General features: G+C 41.4%; 1 protein-coding gene across 8 annotated transcripts in view; it reads right to left on the bottom strand.

Annotated features, from left to right (window-relative positions):
* The window catches only part of LOC129181053 (voltage-dependent calcium channel subunit alpha-2/delta-1), a 105,574-nt gene that overhangs the window by 47,008 nt on the left and 35,064 nt on the right, over positions 1-23,502 (bottom strand). For all 8 annotated transcript variants that reach the window (XR_008570349.1, XM_054775705.1, XM_054775707.1 and 5 more), the window contains exons 4-8: positions 18,692-18,751; positions 18,300-18,335; positions 15,802-15,931; positions 2,941-3,072; positions 1,510-1,579 (exon numbers count right to left, since the gene is read on the bottom strand). Coding sequence is in view for 7 of the 8 variants with exons in the window: in XM_054775705.1 (XP_054631680.1) it covers positions 1,510-1,579; positions 2,941-3,072; positions 15,802-15,931; positions 18,300-18,335; positions 18,692-18,751 (428 nt within the window). In the remaining variant the exon portion in view is untranslated. The remainder of the gene's footprint in view (positions 1-1,509; positions 1,580-2,940; positions 3,073-15,801; positions 15,932-18,299; positions 18,336-18,691; positions 18,752-23,502) is intronic.

A 23,502-nucleotide genomic window follows, 5' to 3' on the forward strand; every position in this document is an offset into this window, starting at 1 on the left:
TAAAAGTGTTGAAATGACCCTTTCATAACAATATTGTTTCAATGTATAATGCAATGCATATGTAGAGTTGAATCAATGTTGATGCAGTTCTCCATTCTTTCAATGTTGATCTTATCATAGTGGAATCAAGGTCGATTCATTGTCGGAATAAAATGGAAATTCAACATTATTTCACTGTTGATCATAGCGAGCATTTTCAACATTGTTTTAAAGCCAGACATCAATGTTGATTCCTATCCTAAACCTGACAATGTATCAGTGTTGATTCAATAACTTTTTACTATTTGGGTAGTATGCAAAATCAGGCTACCTAGGTTTTGAACATATCTGTGTGGCGTTTGCATGTTCTCCCCGGAGTACCCGTGGGTCTTCCCGGGTACTCTGGCTTCTTCCCACATTCACCATAAAACTCTAATAATTGTCCATATAGGTGTGAGTGGTTGTTAGTCTTTGGGAAAACCTCTGTTGAAGACCAATAAAGAATATATAACATTTACTTAAATCTAGCCTCATAAAAACAAATTGTAGTTCACTTTAAGAATATAATAAGATGGTTTAATTCTTACCATGTATCAAGAACATTTTACTTAAATCTAGCTATGTGATAAGAACCACTTACTTAAACTTAGACCTGATTTCTTATTTTAGGACACATTACATTCTTAAAGTCACAAGAAAAATATTCTACTTATAACAATTTTAACCAAACAACTTTTGCTTACCCAACTTGTCTCATTTATATATTTATATATTATAATCCCGATATAGGCCCGCGCGGTGGTCTAGTGGTTAGCATGTTGGCCACACAGTCACAGTCAAGAGATCGGTTCGAATCTACGTTGGGCATTTCTGTGTGGAGTTTGCATGTTCTCCCCGTGCGTGCGTGTGTTTTCTCCAGGTACTCCGGTTTCCTCCCACACTCCAAAAACATGCATGTTAGGTTAATTGGCGACTCTAAATTGTCCATAGGTATGAATGTGAGTGTGAATGGTTGTTTGTCTATATGTGCCCTGCGATTGGCTGGTGATCAGTCCAGGGAGCACCCCGCCTGTCGCCCGAAGTTAGCTGGGATAGGCTCCAGCATACCCCCGGGACCCTAATGAGGAGAAGCGGCATAGAAAATGGATGGATGGATGGATGGATGGATGGATGGATAATCCCAATATAATTTGGGATTGTTTCATGTATGGCTGGTAAAAAAAAAAGGAAAAAAGTCTATTACTCTCACTACTCATTACTCTCATTACTCATTATGTGAAGAAATACAGTCTCTTCAAGTCAAATAGTATATTTAATGGTGTTTGAATAATGATGTTTAATAAAAAAAAATACAGTCAGTGTAATGATACCAACACTATTCCACTGAAATTGTAAAATAAATAAAATTGTGCCAAAAAGAAATAGCATTGTGCCTGTGTCACCACCTGCACATTCAAACCAACAAGCAGCATCCTAAATGTGAAATGAGCCTGTTCCAGGAGAAAGTAATGATGTTTTTGTATGTCTTACCATGGTCTCCTGCGTACATCATACAGGTCAATTTTGCTGGGAGTCTTACGAGCATCCATCCAGGGAGACGCTTTAGCAAGGGAAGGAGACGAGAAAAGTGTTGATTACACATTTCTCACACGCGGCTAGGAAATAAACCACTAACTGCTATTTTATTTACTACACATCTTCATGTCAGGCTGTGTGACGCACTGCAGGGTCACCTTAGCAGTGACCAAAACAGGCTGGGTAATATTACACACATGTTGGATTGAATGTTATAATTCACGTACCATTACATTCTACCATCACAAATATAATTCATGGGAGTAACCAACAGAAATGCTGGCTGAATTTAATTGCTTTGACAATTATTGGTTAGTTTCTATCTCTTACTGAGGATAGGTGGTATGAAAGGAAGCAAGCAAGCATGAGCTATGACTGCTCTTCATGCATGCTAAGTGTTTTAAAGAACAACAAAAAACAAGTCAAAGCCAATGATGATCCCTGAATGCTGCACATAAACCTCTACTGTGAAGCCACACGAGGAACCTCATGAATAGAAAACATTATGCGGCTTAAGCACAAATGATAAAAGGTTTGTGTAGTGCAATCTTATGAAATACAGCAAGGAGTTGTGAGTTTCTGGTAAGATTTTATGCACATTTATGTGCAAATAATGCAAGTCTTGACTGTATTATTGTATCTAAGGACAGGTTATAATTATAACAAGAGTTATAGTAAGTGATACTGATTAGATACCTTTTATTTAAGAAGCCCAAAATACACTTATAACCTTCACTAATGTTCTGTGTAAGGAGGCTCGTTGGTTCTGAAGAAATACCACTGAATTGAGCTGTTTGATCAACACAGCATATCAAAGGTGTGGACGCAACTTGGAGTCGACTCACAAATTCAAGCCACAACGTTGATGACTTTGGACTCGGCTTGATACTATCATCAAAGACCTGCAACGCCACTTGGACTTTGACAACAACTTGACTCAGACTTTAGCCTGATGACTTGAGTACTTGAGATTTTCAATGAATGTGATGAGTAAAATGTGTCCCCACTAACATGATTGTTCTGATATAATTTCCAGCAAGACAACATATTTTCCCTTGTAATCCGCCTCATTGAATGCATCTATTAACGTAGGGTTTAAGAACAACATAAATAAAAACCTACTTACAGTCCAGTGCGACTTAAAGATTTTTTTCTTCTCCATGACACATTTTTGACTGATGTGACTTATACACAGAAGTCACTTACAGTCTGGAAAGTATGTATTATTAGAGGTATTACTGGCCTCAATAAGTCACTGTGGTTTTTTTCAGAACGAGAATTGTAAAGACAGGTACAATTCCTGCTGAACATGCCACAAAGGTGACTGCTGACTTTACCCTTTCACAATTTTGCGTGTGTGTGTGTGTGTTATATTTAATTCCTTACCTGGGTAGTACCGAGCCAGCCCGGTCGCACTTCCAAACACCTGCCAGAGAAGAGTGGGATCATCCTCTCTGTTTCTTTTGAACACATCCTCCAGTGCCTCCGTCCAATTTAGCTCATTCAGCACAATGGTGGCTAAAATGCCATGCAGACAAACACAAGCAAAACCCAATGTGTAATTGAAAGACTTGAAAGTAATTGAAAGACCACAAAAGTAAACACATTTGTATTGTGACAAGTTTGCATAAATGGACCTGTCCATTTTTACCTGATAACCACTGTATGTATGTGTGTGATTGATAGTGTGTGTTGTGAGAGGCAACAGGCATTATGGATGCAATGACACAGCACCTCGACAGCACAGAGAGCCACCTAAGACTCTCAATGATGGATGGGGACACAACACTCACTGCCCCCAACTGGATCAGACTCTTACTCCACACGTCCCTTCCTTTCCTTTCCTTCTTCCATTATTTCTTATGATTGCATTGCATTGTTCCAGATACACACCACTCTTCATTAGCTATAATGCACAATGTAATGACATCCATTATAAGAAGTGCAACAAAAATTCCTCCTTTATAAAAAATCTGCACATTATGTAACCAAAAATATTAATGACTTTATAGTCTCACGAGATTGTATACCACCCATGGTAGAAACCAATCTAATTCTGTTCAACAGAGCGCTGAAGATGTTGTATTTTTTATTGGTCTGTGCTCTTTAAGTGAACTTCTGAGTGCGTGCACTCATTTTATACTTCCATAAGTGCGTGGCTAAGTGAGAAATAGATCGATCTCCGGTATTGATTGTGACATGCTTAGTGATGTACAAACACTTCTCATTTGCATGCATGCCTGTAGAGGGATGGCCTTAATGAAGTGTCGGTATAAGCGTGTATATTTATTGTTTTTAAATTATATGTATGTTTGTGTTTGTTCACATTTTGCATTTGCCTCATTAAGTGCCAAATTCTTAATTGGAAAGAGAGGAGATAAAAAATCACTATAGGGTCGATGGTGCATAATTAAAAAAATTAAAATTGTGCGAGGCTACAGTGGAATTTAGCTACAGAGTGAAATAGCTTCGAGGAAAAAAAAGAAATATATGCTGAAGCTAAAGTCCTCTGCCTCGTGGTAGACACAGCATCCTCAAGTCAGCGATAATGCCAGTGACACTAATGTATTCTCCGGTAGAACTCTGCATCGCTTTGAATGCGCACTCGCTGATGAATTAATAGTGCAACTGAATGCAATAACCTAAACACTCTGGCTCTCCATTCCTGTTTACTATTAGTGTGATGCAGTGCAGTTGTACACCACAGCAAACTACAACAGTTATAAACGTATTTGTGTCAATAAAAACTGGACAGATTTTGTGATAACATTCTTGTAAAATGTATATTGTTATCTCAACCTCTATATTGTGTCATTTAAACTTCACAGCCGTTACTGCTGGAAACAGTCTGAGCCAAGGTAAACACTGGAATTACTGTAGCCATTTGTAAATGTTACACTCTTCACTCCTGCTTCTTCCCTCATTAACAAAACAGATGTGTCCGTTGTGATCTGTCTGTCATCTATTTCAAGCCCTACAGCAGCCGTCACACGCCTGCCTGTGCAAGGTGATTTCATAAACCTTGCCTCCTACTTTACCCAGAAAATCCAATTTTCCCCAGCTGAGAAAAGGCTATTCCTGGAACATTTATAGGGTGGAGATCAAATTGGGGGAGGCTGAAGTCTCAACAGCGTATGGATGCTGTCTTTTTTTTCAGGCATAGAAAAGTACATTCTCTGGCTAAGGTGGCGCCGCTCTATGCAAAATGTGTGACATGTGCAGACTGATGCGTTTCTTTAATCTGTTTTCACCACATGCACTGTACCCCACCTTTAGTCTCACTTCTTCTGACCTCAATGCAGTCTCTCCAAACAATTTGCTTTTATACACACTGAGAAAGAAAAACATGACGTTTGGGCCAGTGCTAAAAAAAAATCTAGATACTTTCAAAATAGCCACTCCATTAATTCATGGATATTCCCTTATGGGCGCTTGATTTATGGGAGCCAGACCGCAAGAGGTCCCCATGACATGAGAACGTAAACAGGTTTCATCCCCACAGAGCAGGGGTTGACAGTTAGGTTTACATGGCAGACCATTCATGTGGAATAATTTGTCACGATTCCCACACAGTACAAATTAAGGGTGATGTCCCTCTTCGGCTCCAAATTCCACTTTTTTAAAATAAATAAATATAAAAACCCAACCACTGGATGCCATATGTTACCAGTAGTGGCTTAAAAGAACAGATTGAAGAAATACTGTAAATGTCTATATTTGTCTGAAAAGGAGTAGGAAGAAGCAGGTACTGCTTCTTGCGTCGAGTGCAAACGTGTCTGCTTGTTTCTGGTTGCTTCTGCGTTTTTCACTTTGAAATCATTCTACTTTTCCCTCAAGTCTTGGAGATGATTACATGTCTTTTTTTTTAAGTGAACCAAGACATTTTGAATCATTTTTTTCATTTTTCCAACATATCTGACGAGCCAGCGACAACAACTTTCTCAGCATGCCCGGAGGAGTATTCTAAACAAAGTCTCCTTGTGAAAGCTGTTGGATATATCAGCAAGAAATGTGTGCACTACAAGCAAGGATTTTTGCCCTAGAAACCAAAAAAAGACTTCACGAAATGCTCCCAGTGGAATCCAGTGGTAGGAAGTCCACATTTACCGCCAAAGGAAAGGGTGCAAAAAACGGTTACGTACAACCTAAACGATACTGTGTCTTTTCCAAAAGGCCCACACCTGCACAGAGGTGGAGTGAGATGACAGATAACCTCCTCCATGTTTTGAGGCACCACAATGGGCCTGGACCAGATCCTGTGCTGCCACTGAGAGACGAGAAGAAGAGCGAGAGAACAACTCCTGCCTCGCCACCCAACTCCTGTCCTGCACCACAGGCCTGGGACACACTTGCTACATTTACACCCTCCAGAAATGCTTCACTAATGTTCCTGTCTCCACCATCACCCATGAGATTTCCTGACTGTCTTGAAAGCTTGGCGAAATCAGGGATTAAAATGGTCCCCCTCACTCCAGACATGGCAAGATCAAGGATTCTATCCTCAAAAAAGAAACGTGCCCCTCTCCCTCCTCAGCCCACTGCACCAACCAAAGCTCCCCCAGCTCGACTTCACCATTGGTCCCCATAGTTGTTATTCCCAACAGCGTCAATGCTGTTGTCTAGGACACTAAGGGCCTCTGCGTTGCTAAACCTCATATCAACCAGAGGCCCAGGGAAGGGGTGTTCTTGCACAAAAAAATAACTACTGTCAATCCACAGATTATTTTAGAGACAGACAGTTAGAGTGTCTGATCACAGCAATCTAATCCATATCCCTTGCAAGAACATTGTGCCCAGTTCAACTCTAGCTAATCTGTACTCTACGTCAGATCTTTAAGTAACAAATCATTTTAATTAATAATTTTATTTTCTTTTACAATGTTGATTTTATGTTTTTAACTGAGATATGACGCAATAAAAACACACCTAATGCTGTCCTGATTGAGTCTAGTCCTCCTCATTTCAACTTTGTACCTGAAACACGACACAACCAGATGGGTGGGGGTGTTTGTGCCTTATTCAGGGACAATATATCCATCCATCTATCCTTCCATCTTCTACCGCTTATCCAAGATCGGGTCGCGGGGGCAACAGCCTAAGCAGGGAGGCCCAGACTTTCCTCTCCCCAGCCACTTCGTCCAGCTCCTCCCGGCAGATCCCAAGGCGTTCCCAGGCCAGTTGGGAAACATAGTCTCTCCAACGTGTCCTGGGTCTTCCCCGAGGCCTTCTACCGGTCGGACTTGCCCTGAACACCTCCCCAGGGAGGCGTCCGGGAGGCATCCTGACCAGATACCCAATCCACCTCATCTGGCTCCTCTCAATGCGGAGGAGTAGCGGTTCTACTCCGAGTCTCTCCCAGATGACAGTGTTTCTCACCTTATCTCTAAGGGAGAGCCCAGCCACCCTACGTAGAAAACTCATTTCGGCCGCTTGTACCCGTGATCTTGTCCTTTCGGTCATTACCCAAAACTCATGACCATAGGTGAGGGCAGGAACATACATCAACTGGTAAATTGAGAACTTTGCCTTTTGGCTTAGCTCTCTCTTCACCACAACAGACCAATGTAGAGTCCGCATCACTGCAGACGCCGCACCAGTTCGCTGGTCGATCCCGCGTTCCATCCTTCCCTCACTCGTGAACAAGACCCCAAGTTACCTAAACTCCTCCACTTGGGGCAGGATCTCATCCCCGATGGCATTCCACCCTTTTCCGGGCGAGAACCATAGACTCGGACTTGGAGGTGCTGATTCTCATCCCGGCCGCTTCACACTCGGCTGCGAACCGATCCAGTGAAAGTTTAAACTCACGGCTTGATGAAGCCAGCAGGACCACATCATCTGCAAAAAGCAGAGACTCAATCTTGCAGCCACCAAACCTCACCACCTCTCACCACCCTGGCTGCGCCTAGAAATTCTGTCCATAAAAATAATGAACAGAATTGGTGACAAAGGGCAGCCCTGGCGGAGTCCAACCCTCACTGGAAACGGGTCCGACTTATTGCCGGCAATGCGAACCAAACTCTGACACCAGTCATACAGGAAACTAACAGCCTGAATTAGCTGGTCCGATACCCCATACTCCCGAGTACTCCCCACAGAATTCCTCCAGGAACACGGTCGAATGCCTTCTCCAAGTCCACAAAACACATGTAGATTGGTTGGGCAAACTCCCATGCACCCTCGAGGACCCTGCTGAGAGTGTAGAGCTGGTCCACAGTTCCACGACCAAGACGAAAACCACACTGCTCCTCCTGAATCCGAGATTCAACTATCCGGCGGATCCTCCTCTCCAGAACCCCTGAATAGAAATTACCAGGGAGGCTGAAGAGTGTGATTCCACGATAGTTGGAAAACACCCTCCGGTCCCCCTTCTTAAAAAGGGGGAACACCACCCCGGTTTGCCAATCCAGAGGTACTGCCCCCGATGTCCACATGATGCTGCAGAGTCGTGTCAACCAAGACATGCCTACAGCATCCAGGGCCTTAAGGAACTCCGGGTGGATCTCATTCACCTCCGGGGCCCTGCCCTCCGGGGCCCTGCCACCGAGGAGCTTTTTGACAACCTCAGCAACCTCAGCCCCAGAGATAGGAGAGCCCACCGTGGAGTCCCCAGGCTCTGCTTCCTCATAGGAAGATGTGTGGGTGGGATTGAGGAGGTCTTCAAAGTATTCTTTCCACCGATCCACAACATCCCGAGTTGAGGTCAGCAGCACACCATCCCCACCGTACACGTTGTCGACTGTGCACTGCTTCCCCCTCCTGAGACGCCGAATGGTCGTCCAGAATCTCTTCGAAGCCGTCCGGAAGTCGTTCTCCATGGCTTCTCCGAACTCTTCCCATGTCCAAGTTTTTGCCTCAGCGACTGCCAGAGCCGCACACCGCTTGGCCTGCCGATACCTGTCAACTGCTTCCAGAGTCCCATGAGCCGAAAAGGCCTGATAGGACTCCTTTTTCATCTTGACGGCATCCCTCACCACGGGTGTCCACCAACGGGTTCTGGGATTACCGCCACGACAGGCACCAACCACCTTACGGCCACAGCTCCGATCAGATGCCTCGACAATAGAGGCACGGAACATGACCCATTCAGACTCAATGTTCGCCACCTCCCTCGGAACATGGTTGAAGCTCTCCCGGAGGTGGGAGTTGAAACTCCTTCTGACAGGGGACTCTGCCAGTCGTTCCCACCAGACCCTCACAATACGTTTGGGTCTGCCAGGTCTGACCGGCATCCTCCCCCACCATCGGAGCCAACTTACCACCAGGTGGTTATCAGTTGACAGCTCCGCCCCTCTCTTCACCCAAGTGTCCAAATGATACGACCACAAAGTCAATCATGGAAGAGCGGCCTAGGGTGTCCTGGTGCCAAGTGCACATGTGGACACCCTTATGCTTGAACATACTGTTTATCGACAATCTGTGGCGAGAACAGAAGTCCAATAACAAAGCACCACTCGGGTTCAGATCAGAAGGGCCGCTCCTCCCAATCACGCCTCTCCAGGTCTCACTGTCGCTGCCAACGTGAGCCTTGAAGTCCCCCAGCAGAACAGGGGAATCGTCTGAGGGAGCACTCTCCAGTACTTCCTCTAGAGACTCCAAAAAGGGTGGGTATTCTGAAGTGCTGTTTGGCGCATAAGCACAAACAACAGTCAGGACCTGTCCCCCCACTCGAAGGCGGAGGGAAACTACCCTCTTGTTCACCGGGTTAAACTCCAACATGCAGGCCACAAGCTGGGGCGCAACAAGAATTGCCACCCCTGCCCGTCTCATCTCACTGCTGGCAACGCCAGAGTGGAACAAGGTCCAACCCCTCACAAGAGGACTTGTTCCAGAGCCCTTGCTGTGCGTTGAGTCCGACTATATCTAGTCGGAACTTCGTGCACCAGCTCAGGCTCTTTCCCGACCAGAGAAGTGGCATTCCATGTCCCAAGAGCTAGTTTCTGTAGGTGAGGATTGGACCGCCAAGGTTCCCGCCTTCGGCTGCCACCCAGCTCACTCTGCACCCGACCCCTTTGGCCCCTCCTATGAGTGGTGAGCTCATCGGAGGGGGGACCCATGTCGTCTCTACGGGCTGTGCCCGGCCGAGCCCCATGGGCGTAGACCCGGCCACCAGACGATCGCCATCGTGCCCCTCCTCCAGGCCTGGCTCCAGAGAGGGGGCTCCGGTGACCCGTGTCCGGGCAAGGGAAAACGTGGTCCAATGTTTTTTGTCATCATAGAGAGCTACTCTTTGTCTGGTCCCTCACCTTGGACCGGTTTGTCGTGGGTGACCGTACCAGGGGCATAAAAACCCCTGACAACTTAGCTCCTAGGATCATCGGGACACGCAAACTCCCCCACCACGATAAGGTGGTAGCTCAGGGAGGAGGGGACAATATACCCAAAAATTGTCATTTTGGCTTTTTTCTTCTTTTGAGTATGTGTCATTCAAGATGGTGTTAAAACATACTACCACACTTTATATTACCTTTTACAAACCACCACGGATTTGTTTTACTGACGATTTTACTGAATTACTTTCAGTTGTGTACACTGATTTTGATTGTTTGGTCATTACAGAGTACTTGAATGTGCATGTGGATGTAGCCAATAGCAGGCATGCTAAAGAACTCACAGTTGTCCTTGAAATGTTTGGTCAAACTCACCATGTGACTGAGCCCACCCACAGCAAAGGGCACACTCTTGATTTGATCATTACTAAGGGTGTGGCTATTTAAAATGTGAATGTTGTTTTTTTAGTCACTTTTGTGTTTTCTTTACTCTGTCTGCTACACAACCAAACCAGCAGTTAGGTCTGCATTTGTTCAGGGAGACACACCTCGAGCCGACACATTTCACACCTGTCATTGACAAAACAGTCGAAGAGATCATCTGCAGCCTGAGTCCATCACCGTACTGCCTTGATGAGTTACTCCCTAGATTTCTAAAGTCTGTGCTGAGCAGTTTGCTACCACAAGTCACTCATTTAGTTAACATCTCACTTCAGACTGGGACATTTCCAAAGGTCCTAAAGCCTCTCCTGAAGAAGAGCAGTCTTGATGCCACAGTACTAAAGAACTATCGGCCCATATCAAACCTGCCATTCTTGGGAAAGGTCTTAGAAAAGATTGTATACCAACAGCTTACTGACTTTCTCCTCTCTAACAATGTGTTTGATACTTTCCAATCAGGCTTTAGGCTCCATCACAGCACTGAGACAGCTCTGATCAAGGTGACAAATGATACCCGTCTGAACACAGATGCAGGCAAGGTCTCAGTTTTAGTTCTGCTAGAGCTGAGCGCTGCCTTTGACACAGTTGACCATGTGGTCTTATTAAAGAGGTTAGAAAACTGTGTGGGGATCTCTGGTACTGCTCAAAACTGGTTCAAGTCCTATCTGGAGGACAGGAAGTACTTTGATGGAATTGGTAACTGTGTCTCAGACCAAATGGCTATGACCTGTGGTGTTACACAGGGGTCAATCCTGGGACACCTATTGTTCAACCTGTACATGCTTCCACCAGCTGCAATGTGTCCTGCCACAACTATGCATACAAGACTCAGATCTACATGTCACTGACGGCAGGTGAACATGGTATTGCAGATTTACTTTTTCACTGCATCAATATATGGATGCAAAACAACTTTCTCCAGCTAAACATGGACAAAACTGAAATAATCGTCTTTGGCCCAGAGAGACAAAGACAAAGTGATATTCGTCACTTTGAGACTCTTTCTTTAAAACCTAATCATCAGGTTAGAAATCTAGGAACAATAATGGACTAATAGCCAGATTAAAGGCCCGGTCACACCGCCCGAACTTTGCTGTTGCGTCCATTGAGCGGTGAAAAAAATTCATCACCGCTCTGCGCACAAAATGGGAAAAAAAATCGAAAACACGGGCGTTGGCCTAGCGGTGCACCGCTGAAGCCGGCGTTGTTTTAGTGTTGGTTTAACTTATAACTTTAATCGCCAGGTCTGCTCGGTTGCATCATACAACTCCAACTCCCTTCTTTACTTCTCTCTCGCACTCCCTCCCTGTTCGTCCCATTCACAGTCCCACAGTGCCCTCTTCTGGTCAACATGTAGCAGTATAAATATAGTGTGTCTCTGCAAACACAACAACTGTCTGACCCACACAACTCTGTCTCTCCTTCTTCTCTCTCTTCTCCTTCTGTCAACAGCTTGTTGCAATCTGAGGAGGTTCTGATTCTGCTGCTGGACTAGTGCACCAATCATAGTAAGTCTCTCAGCATCCATGGTAGTACAGTTTTACTGTAACTTTGAGCAAATTCGATATAACTGAGGTCTGCACTCAACGGCTATTCCAAATGGGCTCCTGGTCCATTTCTCCCCATATTTATAGCCAAATTCTGCCTAGCGGACCCAAGCGTCCGCGAACTTGCGTCTAGCGGCGCCAAACTTTGACTGGGCGTTGTTGGAGAGGTGATGAACTTTGCCGTGGCGGAAAATTGCCCGCTCCTCAACGCTCGCAATATTTTGTGCAGCCCAAAACTAGGATCAGCGGTGGCCGAGTGTACACGGCATTGCCTTAACGGGGGCCAACGTCTGTTAAACGGTGGTGAACGGTTACGAGCAGTGATGAATTTTTTTCACTGCTCCAGGAATGCTACAGCAAAGTTCGGGTGGTGTGACCGGGCCTTTAGAGAGACTAATCTATGTCTTTGTCTCCAGCAGGCTGGACTACTGTAATGGTCTTCTAACCGGGCTCTCTAAATGAGCTGTAAAACAGCTGCAGTAATGCTGCTGCTCGAGTCCTGACTAGAACCAGGAAATGTGACCATATTAGTCCAGTACTGTCTGCACTGGCTCGCTGTCGCTCAGAGAACAGACTTTAAAACAGCTCTGCTTGTGGAATGATTTATGGAATTTTATGTAATGATTGTAGAATGATTTTACGTTTCATGGAATGATTTTATGAAGTGACTTTACCCTTCTTTTCTGTAAAGCACTTTGAATTATCTTGAGTATGAATTGTGTTCTATAAATGAACTTGCTCTGCCAGATCTTATTTAATCCTAGCCCTTCTCCACGTCTATTACTGATAATTCCTTCACACCATATATTTTACTGGTTGACACAATATTTCACTTTTTTACAAAAGCTTTGGAACCTTTTTACAAAAAAGAAAAAAAAATCCAACTAGAAAAGCACTCAAAGAGTCGCAGACCCGCGCAAAGCGGCATAGTTTCCCCCATATTGTGATTTACACCATAAATACTAGTCTATTTGTTTTATCTACATATTTAGAATATTATCATGCTAACACCTAGCATAATAGTGGTAAGTGTTTATATAAGTGAATAGCTATGAAAATGGCGAAAAATACTACTATGCTAATGTTAGCATGTTAACACGTAACATAATAGTGCTTTTAAGTGTTTATATAAGTGTCTAGCTATGAACATGGCTAAAATGTTGCTATGTTAATGTTAGCATGCTAGCAATAGTAACACGATAATGTTAACATGCTAGCATGCTATCGTTAGCATGCTAACACTTAGCATGAAAGCGCAAAAATTTTATATATGTGTATACCCATTAAAATAGCTAGCAATGCTAACAAGCTAACGTTAACATGTTCACAACTATCATGATAGTGCGATGTACCGGGAAGGCTAAATGTCCCGAATGAGTTGAGAATTTTGACTTTGGAAGGGTCTCAATCGGTTGAGAAATGTGGAAGTAGTTAGAACTCTTTAGGTCTGCAGAGACCTTACTCAAAGCTAAACAAAAAGAGGAATTGTGCGACAAATTCAGGCAAATCCCAATGTCAGCTACAACAATAACAAGAAAATCTGAAACCTTAAGAGGATGTACGGTTGAAGAGACACTTGAAATTGTTATTATTTAATATTTTTTCAGCAAAACCAGTGCAGTTTTATTTAACTTAAAAATAAGCCTCTTGTGTTCATTCATTCTTTGTACAGTCAAACCTTTTATTGTTTATGTGAAATTTGGTCCCATTTTCTTTTAAATGCAATTTAGGTGCCAAAATAATTGTGTTGTATTGAAACAATACGGTGATGTGCAGGGTTCCATTACATTTGATATCCATATATGCTAGTCTGTTTGATGCAATTTAAGGCAAAATAAAGTTCAGACCTTCACTGTGAAAAAAATTGCATAAACGGACTTCACTCAATTTTAATTGAAGACCCCTGCCACAGAGCGATAAATACCGGAGTGTGTGACACACACACACCAATACTTCCATCTCATACAGATCATTTTCAGTCTTGGAGGGATTCCAGCAGTTCTGAAATTCATTACTTGAAAGCAATACACAACATCTTTGAGAGTGTGAGGAATTGTGGCACCCAGCCCAGAATCTAACCAGGGATTTGTCACGGGAATGACAAAAAAACAAAAACAAAGTCACACCGGGTTCAAACGCAAGCTAACAAACAAGCCTGAACTTTTACAAACAAAAAGTCTGAAAGTCTGACATCAGAGGATACCTGATCCATCTTTCACCTTTCTTAAGTCTAAGGTCTGAGGAAAAAAGTGAAGTTTGTTAACCTTGGGGCCAAACGGGTCCTAAGCAGGACTTTAACACTGCTGAGGAAGTCATTTTTTTGGTCCGACTGTCCCTTTCCTGTGAGTGTTGACATATCACATCTCACAGAAAGATAATTAATGAATGCTGTGAGCCCAATCAGTCTCACATAGATCTCAGTCATCAGGAGAAATTAGCTTCCTGAGGCTGCAACCCTCCAACGAATTTGTATTTCTGCGCACTGACACTCAAACCAAATGATTGTGAACCTTGCAAAGTGCAAATATCACATTGTGGTGATTTAATCCAGTGTGTGTGAGAAACTGTACATATGTTTCAAGGCTTGAAGTGCATATAAAAGTTTTTTTGGTTTGTTTTAGTTTGGTGACATGTGTATTGACATGTGTATTGCGTGACCCTGTTATACCAAAAAACTAATAACAGATGGTGGGAAGGAAAAAAAAAACTACTCCGAAATGGAGAGAATAAGAGAATAAAAGAAATAACTCAACATGCTGACAGAGCCAGTAAGCCATTAAACATTTAAACAGCCCAGATATTCTTTTTTTTTCTTTAACTAAGAAATGACCACTATATATTCTAGACTTGAGGAATATTCAATGTGCTATTTGATATCACATTTACAATCTCAGTTGCATGAATGTGGAGGACAGAAAATGTACTGAAGCCATTGAACCGTCAGTATGAAAGCTAGCAATCTTATTTTTTAATTATTTAAAGCAGTGGATTTTTTTTCTTATCCATGTGGGAAAAAATACATAAGAATTTTATTCAATCACGTTAAAGATATGCATTAAGAATATTCACTGTTTTCATCGATGTTTACATTCTGAAATGCATTCATAACTTATTTAGGTATGCATGTCACAGTTTTGAGAAAACATTATTTTACACGATTCTAAAGGATCCTGGTTACGTCTTGTTTAATCAAGAGCAGGGATCTACGCAGTGTGGCACAGTTAGCATATATTACTAATAGATGGTGCCACCCCAGGGTCCCGAAGTATGTGGCGTTTTCTGTTTACTCTCCCGATGTAGGAACTAAAAATCAATTCAATTTGCTTTTCACGTAACTGTTAGCTTAAAAGATATTTTCTTTATTTTTGTCAAGCAGCTGCCTTCCCTGAAATTTTGTGGTGCCTCCCAGGGGAGGCCTCCCTCACACTTTGAAAACCCTTGACTTATAGCATTCTAACAAACAATATATATTGAAAATTTGCTAATTTGAGAAAGAGTGGAATATTTTTGGCTAATAACTAATAGTTCTGCAAATAGAAACCTTCTAAAAATTTGGTAAGGATATGAATTATTTTGGGCTTAATTGCAGACTTGATCAAATCAAATGAAGTAATAATAAGATCCAATACCTGAGCTGTATTACAAATGCAAAGATTTGATTGACACTGTCTGATTAGTATTATAATTAAACAATGTTGATCAGTGTACTTTGCATCATATAACCCTGTAACCAAGTGCCAACAATAATAAACATATTGTTAAATTAATAACAAAAACTGGGAAAAAAAGATGATTTTCTTTGAAAATGCATCATATTTCGATCCAACTCTTACATTAAATCTCATTAGATCATCCTTATCACTTTCTTTTTTGAACAAATCCATTAAGCCAAAGGCAAATTTGGCAACGGTGCAAATTGCAAACATCTTCTAATAGAGTTTTATGTGTCAGCTGTATCCATGGTTACCACAGTGTGTGCATGCACTCACAGCCATCATAGATGTCGGTGGGAATGTGCACCGCCGTGTGACTGTGGTCTGTCAGACGCTTAAATGACGGGTCCTCCTTAAAGTCCGGGCGGATTCGGTATTTCCGTCCCTCTGTCTCGTTTCCATCCAGCTTGGGAAGAAATAAAAAAAAAAAACATTGAAGCCCGCTGAAAAGCCTGCAATATATGTGGAAAATGACCTAGAGCAGCATTAGATATGATAAATACTCTAATAATGCTTCTCTATTGTCTCTTTAGAGGTGATTCTAGATAATTCTACTTGATGACATTGTGCATTATGTAACACTCCATCTGAGAGTTTGGCATCAATGGCATCGGCATGGGTGTGACAATACATAAAGAAACAAGCAATGAGATGTGGAGAATGGCATTCAGGATGGAGAGGGAGGTGAAGAGAGGAAAGAAAGAGGAGGAAGAGCGTGTGTGAGCACTTGCTTCCTAATAAAGCAACTGTGCAGCCTGCTCATCTATCTCATCTGTCAATTAGAGTAGAAACATGGCAGAAACCTCTTCACCTGCAAAAAAGAGGGTGGGAGGAGGGATGAATTAGAGGCGGCGGTGACGGCACAAGAAGAAGAAAAGAGCCTTGGAGGAGAAGCAGAGCAAAAGATGTTGCATGAAAGCAAAAAGGCAAAACACAGGCGTGAAAAAGGTGGAGATGAAGGAGGAAGATTGAGGGTGTGAAAGGGAGGACAAGAAACAACCTTTTCACTTGCTCATGTCTGAGTTGCTTCAATGACAGCAGCGCTAATATGGACAAAAGTCTTGGGACACACCTTTTAATCAATTAAATTATCAAGCAGAGGTTTAGTTAAACTCCTGAATCTTAATTCTTTATTTACTGTAAATTCCGGTGTATAAGCCGCACCTACTAAATTTAGAGATTTATACATATATAAGCCGCACTGGACTAGAAGCCACACATGTCCATGTCATAAAATGGCATATTGTGGCGCGTAGGTGTCCTTTAGGACCAGGCCGCTCTTTATTTGACAGGAGCCAATTATGAGCTACGAAAAAAACAAAACAAACAAAACTCATTGGACATTACATGACATTTCCACCATGCTTGACCAACTGACACAATTATCTTGGTACTTACATGTGTTACCATCTCTATAAACATTAATGGCTGTTTGTTTACTTATTATCAATGCATATTATATCTATGCTGCGATACAAGCTGTACACCTACGACTCTAAAGCATAAAACACATTTCATTTCTATAGTAGTCCTCACTTTTATTAGATACTGTATATAACCTTGAAGAACAAAAAGTTGTATTTCATATGAACAAATAAACAACTTGTTACACATAACCTGTTACAAACTGTAGTATTTAGACAGAGGAACTTCAACAATTTTCTGGAAGAATATGTCTCAAAAATCAAACAAAACTTGAAGTTCAAAGAATCTCATACGTGACATCATGACAAGCTGTCAGAAAATCTTGTAAGCTCAGTGAGCATCTAAAAAAAATCACATCCTCAAGTATGTTTTTGCTTATTCTTTGGCTTTTTATGATGCTACCACAGAAGGATGCCAGTGACGGCAATGGAGAAAACTGATGGGAACCATAGAACCTGAAATGTAGCTTACTGCAACATTGGAAAGTGTCTATAACTTAATTTTATGAATTAGATGCTAACCGTGTCGTGAAAAGCATATTGTCTTCATAGTGCGTCATACTACAAGGGGTAAATTTAGAGGAAATAACAGATTTGTACATATATAAGATGCACCGGACTATAAGCCGCACATGTCCACATCATAAAATGGCATATTGTGGCACCAATCATGACTTATGAAAAAACTCACAGCGAGCTTGCCAACCCATTGGGAATTGTAGTAGGTCATTACTCAATTTAACAGTCTGTGTTCTTTGTCATCTCACAAAGAACGCTAAATTCATCACACAGCAACCTAACACTCAAAAGGTATATCAAAGAAATATACAAACAAGTACCAATGTAATACAAAATGAAAAAAAACAACTATTCTAGCTTCATTTCCCAAAATGCATTTCATCTGAGCAACTTAGCCATAAATTAGCCGCGCCGCTGTACGAGCCGCAGGGTTCAAAGTTCAAGAAAAAAGTAGAGGCTTATACACCGAAATTACAGTAATAAAGATGACATTTACAGCTCATTTTAATTTTAAATTATTAATTATATTTGTATTTTTATCTTGATTCAAAAATTTTATTCCACAGTGTTTACATTCTCTTTATACTTGTATGACTGTTAAAAATCTGACTTAAAACATTACCTGCACAGTTAAGAAATGTTTTATGGTATGGTATTATGGTATTATTATGTGAAAATGGTTTTGAAATCAAAATCAAAGTCTTCAACTTTGGAGTTTCCACAGTAAATTGAAAAGTGGAGCATCGACAGCATAGTGTCCGTTGTTGTTGTGACCATTTGTCCCAGTACTTTTGTCCATAAGGTGTAGGTAGAGCAAAAACAAACACTCACGTTGTCCTTTGAATTGTAGTACGCAATTTCATCATCCTGCAAACAAGCACATTGCCAGACAAAAACATCACTATAATGTGACAAGAACAAGCGTTATATTATGACTTATACTCCATTAGTTAGTTTAATGCCATACAGAGACACCAGGGAGTTCTGAAATGGGACTCCTAATGTGTCATAATGTGCAATATTTACTGATGGAGCTGCAATCACTGTGAACGGCACCCTTTAAGCAGCCATAATAAAGCAGTTGAGATGATGAAATAGATCAAAATAGATGTGCGTGACTTGTTTGTGTGTGCATCTCTTGAGGTCAGATTTGTATGCAGAAAAATAAACCATGCAAATCAAAAACCTCCCACTTCTTACAGTACAGTTCTCCTCATCCTTACCTCAAATTCGTCTTTCCACAGATGCTCCATCTGGAAGTTCTCCGCAGCTGTAGCCAGTTTCTGGGGGAAATTAGGGATGACAGGGATTTAGACTGGGAAATACGCGCGGACTCGCACAGTCACTGCTCGGTCTAATTATTGGAAATGTGCACAAAAAGTAGGTATGTTCGCTGCAGACCAGACACAGATATATTATTACATTCCCTCCCTCGCGGAGCTCAACTGCCAGGCTATCAAGGTCTTACAGCACTGTGAGGCAAAAGGCCACCTCGCACAGCATAATAATGTCAGAGTGAAAAGGTTTTACAGCATGTGTGTGAGTGTGTGTGTGCTTTGCAGCATATGAAATGGCACATCACTGAATAAAGTCAAAGGCAAGGGAATTACTGACTGAGAAGTTGTCAGTCAAAGAGGATCCTTCTTAATAAAAGATGGGTGTAAGTTAATGTCACCTTGCGAAAAGTATGGTTTGAGTATTTATTGGGATACACTTTAATGCTTTAATAAAAAAAAAACAAACACAAAACAACAGAAACAATTCCCACCACACTGGTTGGTGTATGGGCCAATAATGTATACCTTCAGTGTTGGTGCAGATCAGAACAAAGGTGAAATAGAACAATGGCTTTCCACTTCGTACCATTACAGTCTACTTGCATTAGGGCCAAGTGGGGCAGTGAACTACTAGGTCCAGCAGATGGAGCTGTGGTGAAAAAAAACATTGTGTGTGGCTGTTGATCCCTGCGCTGTTACACCCATTACGGACACCTACAGGATTGGAGTGGAACAGTATTGCAGATGTACATGTTTAGTATTTTTATTAGCATTGTTCAGCATTGGAAAAGGTCTGCTCTCGACTGACTACTATTCTAATTTTATTTATTTTTTAGTTGGCGCTGTGTTACTTTGTACTTAAATCACCACAAAATGGCTGTCTTAGTTTAGTTTAAAAAGTTGAATTGATGAGTGTTCCTTTTATGTATTCCAACACTTACAGTGTGGGGGGTTTTGATGGGCACGGTAGCTGAGGCCGAAAGTCAAATTAACTGCAACTCATTTCAGAGACTATTTCTAACTTCTCCTTCAAACTTTCAGTGTTTTTGTTTTACAGAATATCTGATCCAAGATGGACTATGTGGGTTATCCGACCCAAAAAAGGCAGTGAAACTATCAAGGACCCCTCCCATCCCGGACACTCACACTTCCCTCTGGAAAACAGAGCATTAAAGACTACTCCAGGCTCCAAAACAGCTTTTACCACCAAGCTGTGAAATTCACCCCCTACCCCACCGCCACAGTAATATCTAGTAATCATTGTTACCGTAACAGTGACAATAAAGTTGTATTCTATTCTTAAAAAAAAGAAAAAAAGCAATATGAGCGCCTCACTCCATACAGTAATAACCTTAATCAAATGACAAGTGATTATTTATTGATTTTTTCAAACTAGAAAATAATTACAGCTCGATGTTCATTTGTTAGATGTATGCACTGAGTGATGAAAGAGAGTATACTGATGGCCGTCTAATGACAATGAGATAAATGCATGAGTACTCTAGTTATTCCATCACATCTGGTGTCATTCTTAGGCTGATATTCCAATTCAGTCAAAAGCATTGTACATTTTAATGGCATATTACTTTGGTGGTCCTGAAAAAGAGGCTTGCAGGGCAATATGTGCATTGTACAATACAGGAACGCTCAGAAATGACATGTATGAGTGTATGTTTTTATTAGAAAGGTATGTTAAATAATATTTTTAAATTAAATACATACACACATACATATGCTCTGTAGTCTAATACATTACCATTATTTTTAGCATTTTAAACTGAGGGAGGATGCACTATAGTTTAATTATGTCATATAATATTGGTTTTCATGCCAACTTGCTTGCTAAACAACATTGCATTTCGTCTTCAGCTCTGTGTAGTATGCAAAGAGATAGCATGCTGATAGCTGTCAGTGGCTATTACTGCCAGTAAAACATACCATACTCCTCACAACAGAATATTAGTGAATGTTATTATTGTTGGGAATATGTCACTTTCTTTGTGTGCAGTCATGGCTGTGCTTGTTTGCACCTGGTTGCTGATGTCACCCGTAAGTGTTCTAGACCTGAATTGCTTGGAAAACATGGCTTGCTGTCACTCATCCCTCTAGCCTATTTTGCAGTCAATCTGTCAGTTTCAGTAAGTAAATAAAATGTATTTGACTAGATCTATTCTAAGAATCTTAGAATAATAGTATGGGGGCTCATTCCCGTCTTTTATTTTTGCATTTTGCATACAGCTCTCAGTGACACTTACAGGCAGTCAAAAAAACATACTTGTGGCCATTTTTTGTGCGTCTTATATCATAGTTATCACAACACAATATCAGTTAATTTTGTTACTGTTGTGAATATGCCACTTTTTTTGGCTTTGATGTGAGTTCATGGCTACATGTGTTTGAATCTGGTTCCTGGAACGTGTTCTGGTCGTGACGTCACAGCCAAGATGCTCTCGGTTCAGAAAACTCGGTGGGGCGTGGTGTCAAAATCACCACTTCATTTTACTCCGATTTCATAGTTGTTTATTTATCTATGACAGAAGTATGACAAAAATGTTTCATAAAAGGAGTACTTTCATTCTGTTAATGTTTTTTTGTTGTTGTCATGAGTACTCTAAAAAAAACTAGAAAAGGTTACAGTGCCAAAACACATAATAAAATATGTCAAAGCATCCCAAAAACAAACAGAAGTGTTAGAAAAACCCTTTGGAGCATACAGCTTGTGTAGTCCTCTGTGCTATTGGTTACTTTGCAAGAGGAGTAGTTACAGTATTTCTTCAAATCCAAGTATCATAGGATTTTACAGTACAATATGTTATAAGAATTTCACCAGGGCTTCAGTATGCGTGCTGATAGTTCATGAAACAACCCGTCTGAGGAGGGCGGAACTTGATAACCGTACAAAATCTCACTCATTCCTCCTCATTAATAATTCACTGCACAGACAGTTAAAGTCAGAAAATACGCCCCAGGTTCAAAAGGATTAAAAACATCATATTTTTAAAATAAATTTAACTATTAAATTGTCACACAAGCATTCAATCAAGCAAATTCACTGCACATAAGACAATGACGTTTAGTGCTACTCATTTCCAAATGCATGAGTACTGGCTAAAGCTGCTCAAGATGCCATGCATGTTTTACTGCCTGTCTATCTTGTATTATTCTCCAATGGTGCATGGTGTAAAAAATAGCCACCTTATTGTGATTGTACAATAGTATATACGTGCACAAGCATATACAAATCTGTACAAACACACGCCTCAGTGGAGAGCAGACAGACACGCTTGTTAAAAATTCATGACAAGACTTCCCTTCTGGGAGATATGGGGAAGGAAGGGTGTCTGTCTGTGGAAATACAGTATGTGGCGAAATGAGCCTAATTACCCCATCCCTCACTTTATATCCCTTTGTCAAACACACATACATACACAGAAATTGAATTTGATTAAAACCTGTCAACATTTAAGAGTGCTGGTTTTATCTATTCAGGTCTCTCTCTCTCTTTCTATATATATATATGTGTGTGTGTGTGTGTTTGTGTGTATATGCGTGTGTGTGTGTGTGTATATATATATATATATACAGTATATATACACTCATATTGTAACTCTACTTAAAACCACTTTAAGATCCAAATGTACAAAATGCAAGTTCTAGAAAATTTTCAACTGGTCTTAAAATTTTGATCAGGAGTGTATATATCCATCCATCCATCTATTTTCTATGCCGCTTCTCCTCATTAGGGTCGCCGCGGCATGCTGGAGCCAATCCCAGCTGACTTTGGGCGACAGGCGGGGTACACCCTGGATTGTTTGCCAGCCAATCGCAGGGCACATATAGACAAACAACCATTCACACTCACATTCATACCTATGGACAATTTAGAGTCACCAATTAACCTAACATGCATGTTTTTGGAATGTGGAAGGAAACCGGAGTACCCGGAGAAAAGAGTGTATATATATATATATGTGTGTGTGTGTGTGTGTGTGTGTGTGTGTGTTATTCAATGTATGTATCATGTTGTTACACTTCAATGCCCCTACTGTAGATGACACTAATGTGTTAGGCATCTGTGGAGTATTGCTGTTGTATGGAGGAGCTGTCAGTTGTGCTGTTGCTATGCTAGAGATAATATGTTGCCGCCCGCCCTGAAATAAAGCCACCCAAACAAGAGACAAGTTTCTCTCTTATTAGTTGAAATATGAAGATATCACAGCCAGTCTCTGCTACCCCTATAACTCCTGTACCGCTAATGTACAATGTAAACATCATCTCATAAAGACAGCTGAGGGGCTAGCCACATTGAAAGGCTTTCAGGTCAAAACGGCAAAACGGCAAAGTATTGTATCGTTTCAGCCTGTCATCTACGTGGAATGGTGGGTGCACTGATAGCTCGTGATTAGCTTCTGCTGAAGAAAGAGCTATCGTTTCCTCACTGACTCACGAGCGGCACAGTATATAAACAATTAGTAGTAGTTCTGAAGTAAAGGAGATGTCACGAGATTAGAATTTAGCCATAAAGTAGCCGCACCACTGTATAAGCTGCAAGGTTCAAAGTTTAACAAAAAAGTACCGACTTACAAACCGGAATTTATGTTACATAGTAATATCAGCACATCTAGCTGTTGTTTCAGCTCACCGCAGGAAGTGTATCTAAACTAGATTGAAAGCATAGTGGAACTCCCATGGTGATTTTTCACAGTACATGGAGAACAAAAGCCAAGCAAGAAAGCGTTTCAATTACGGAGCGCTGC

Source organism: Dunckerocampus dactyliophorus, chromosome 5 (assembly GCF_027744805.1).
Source record: "Dunckerocampus dactyliophorus isolate RoL2022-P2 chromosome 5, RoL_Ddac_1.1, whole genome shotgun sequence".
In the NCBI taxonomy this organism is placed as follows: Eukaryota; Metazoa; Chordata; class Actinopteri; order Syngnathiformes; family Syngnathidae; genus Dunckerocampus; species Dunckerocampus dactyliophorus.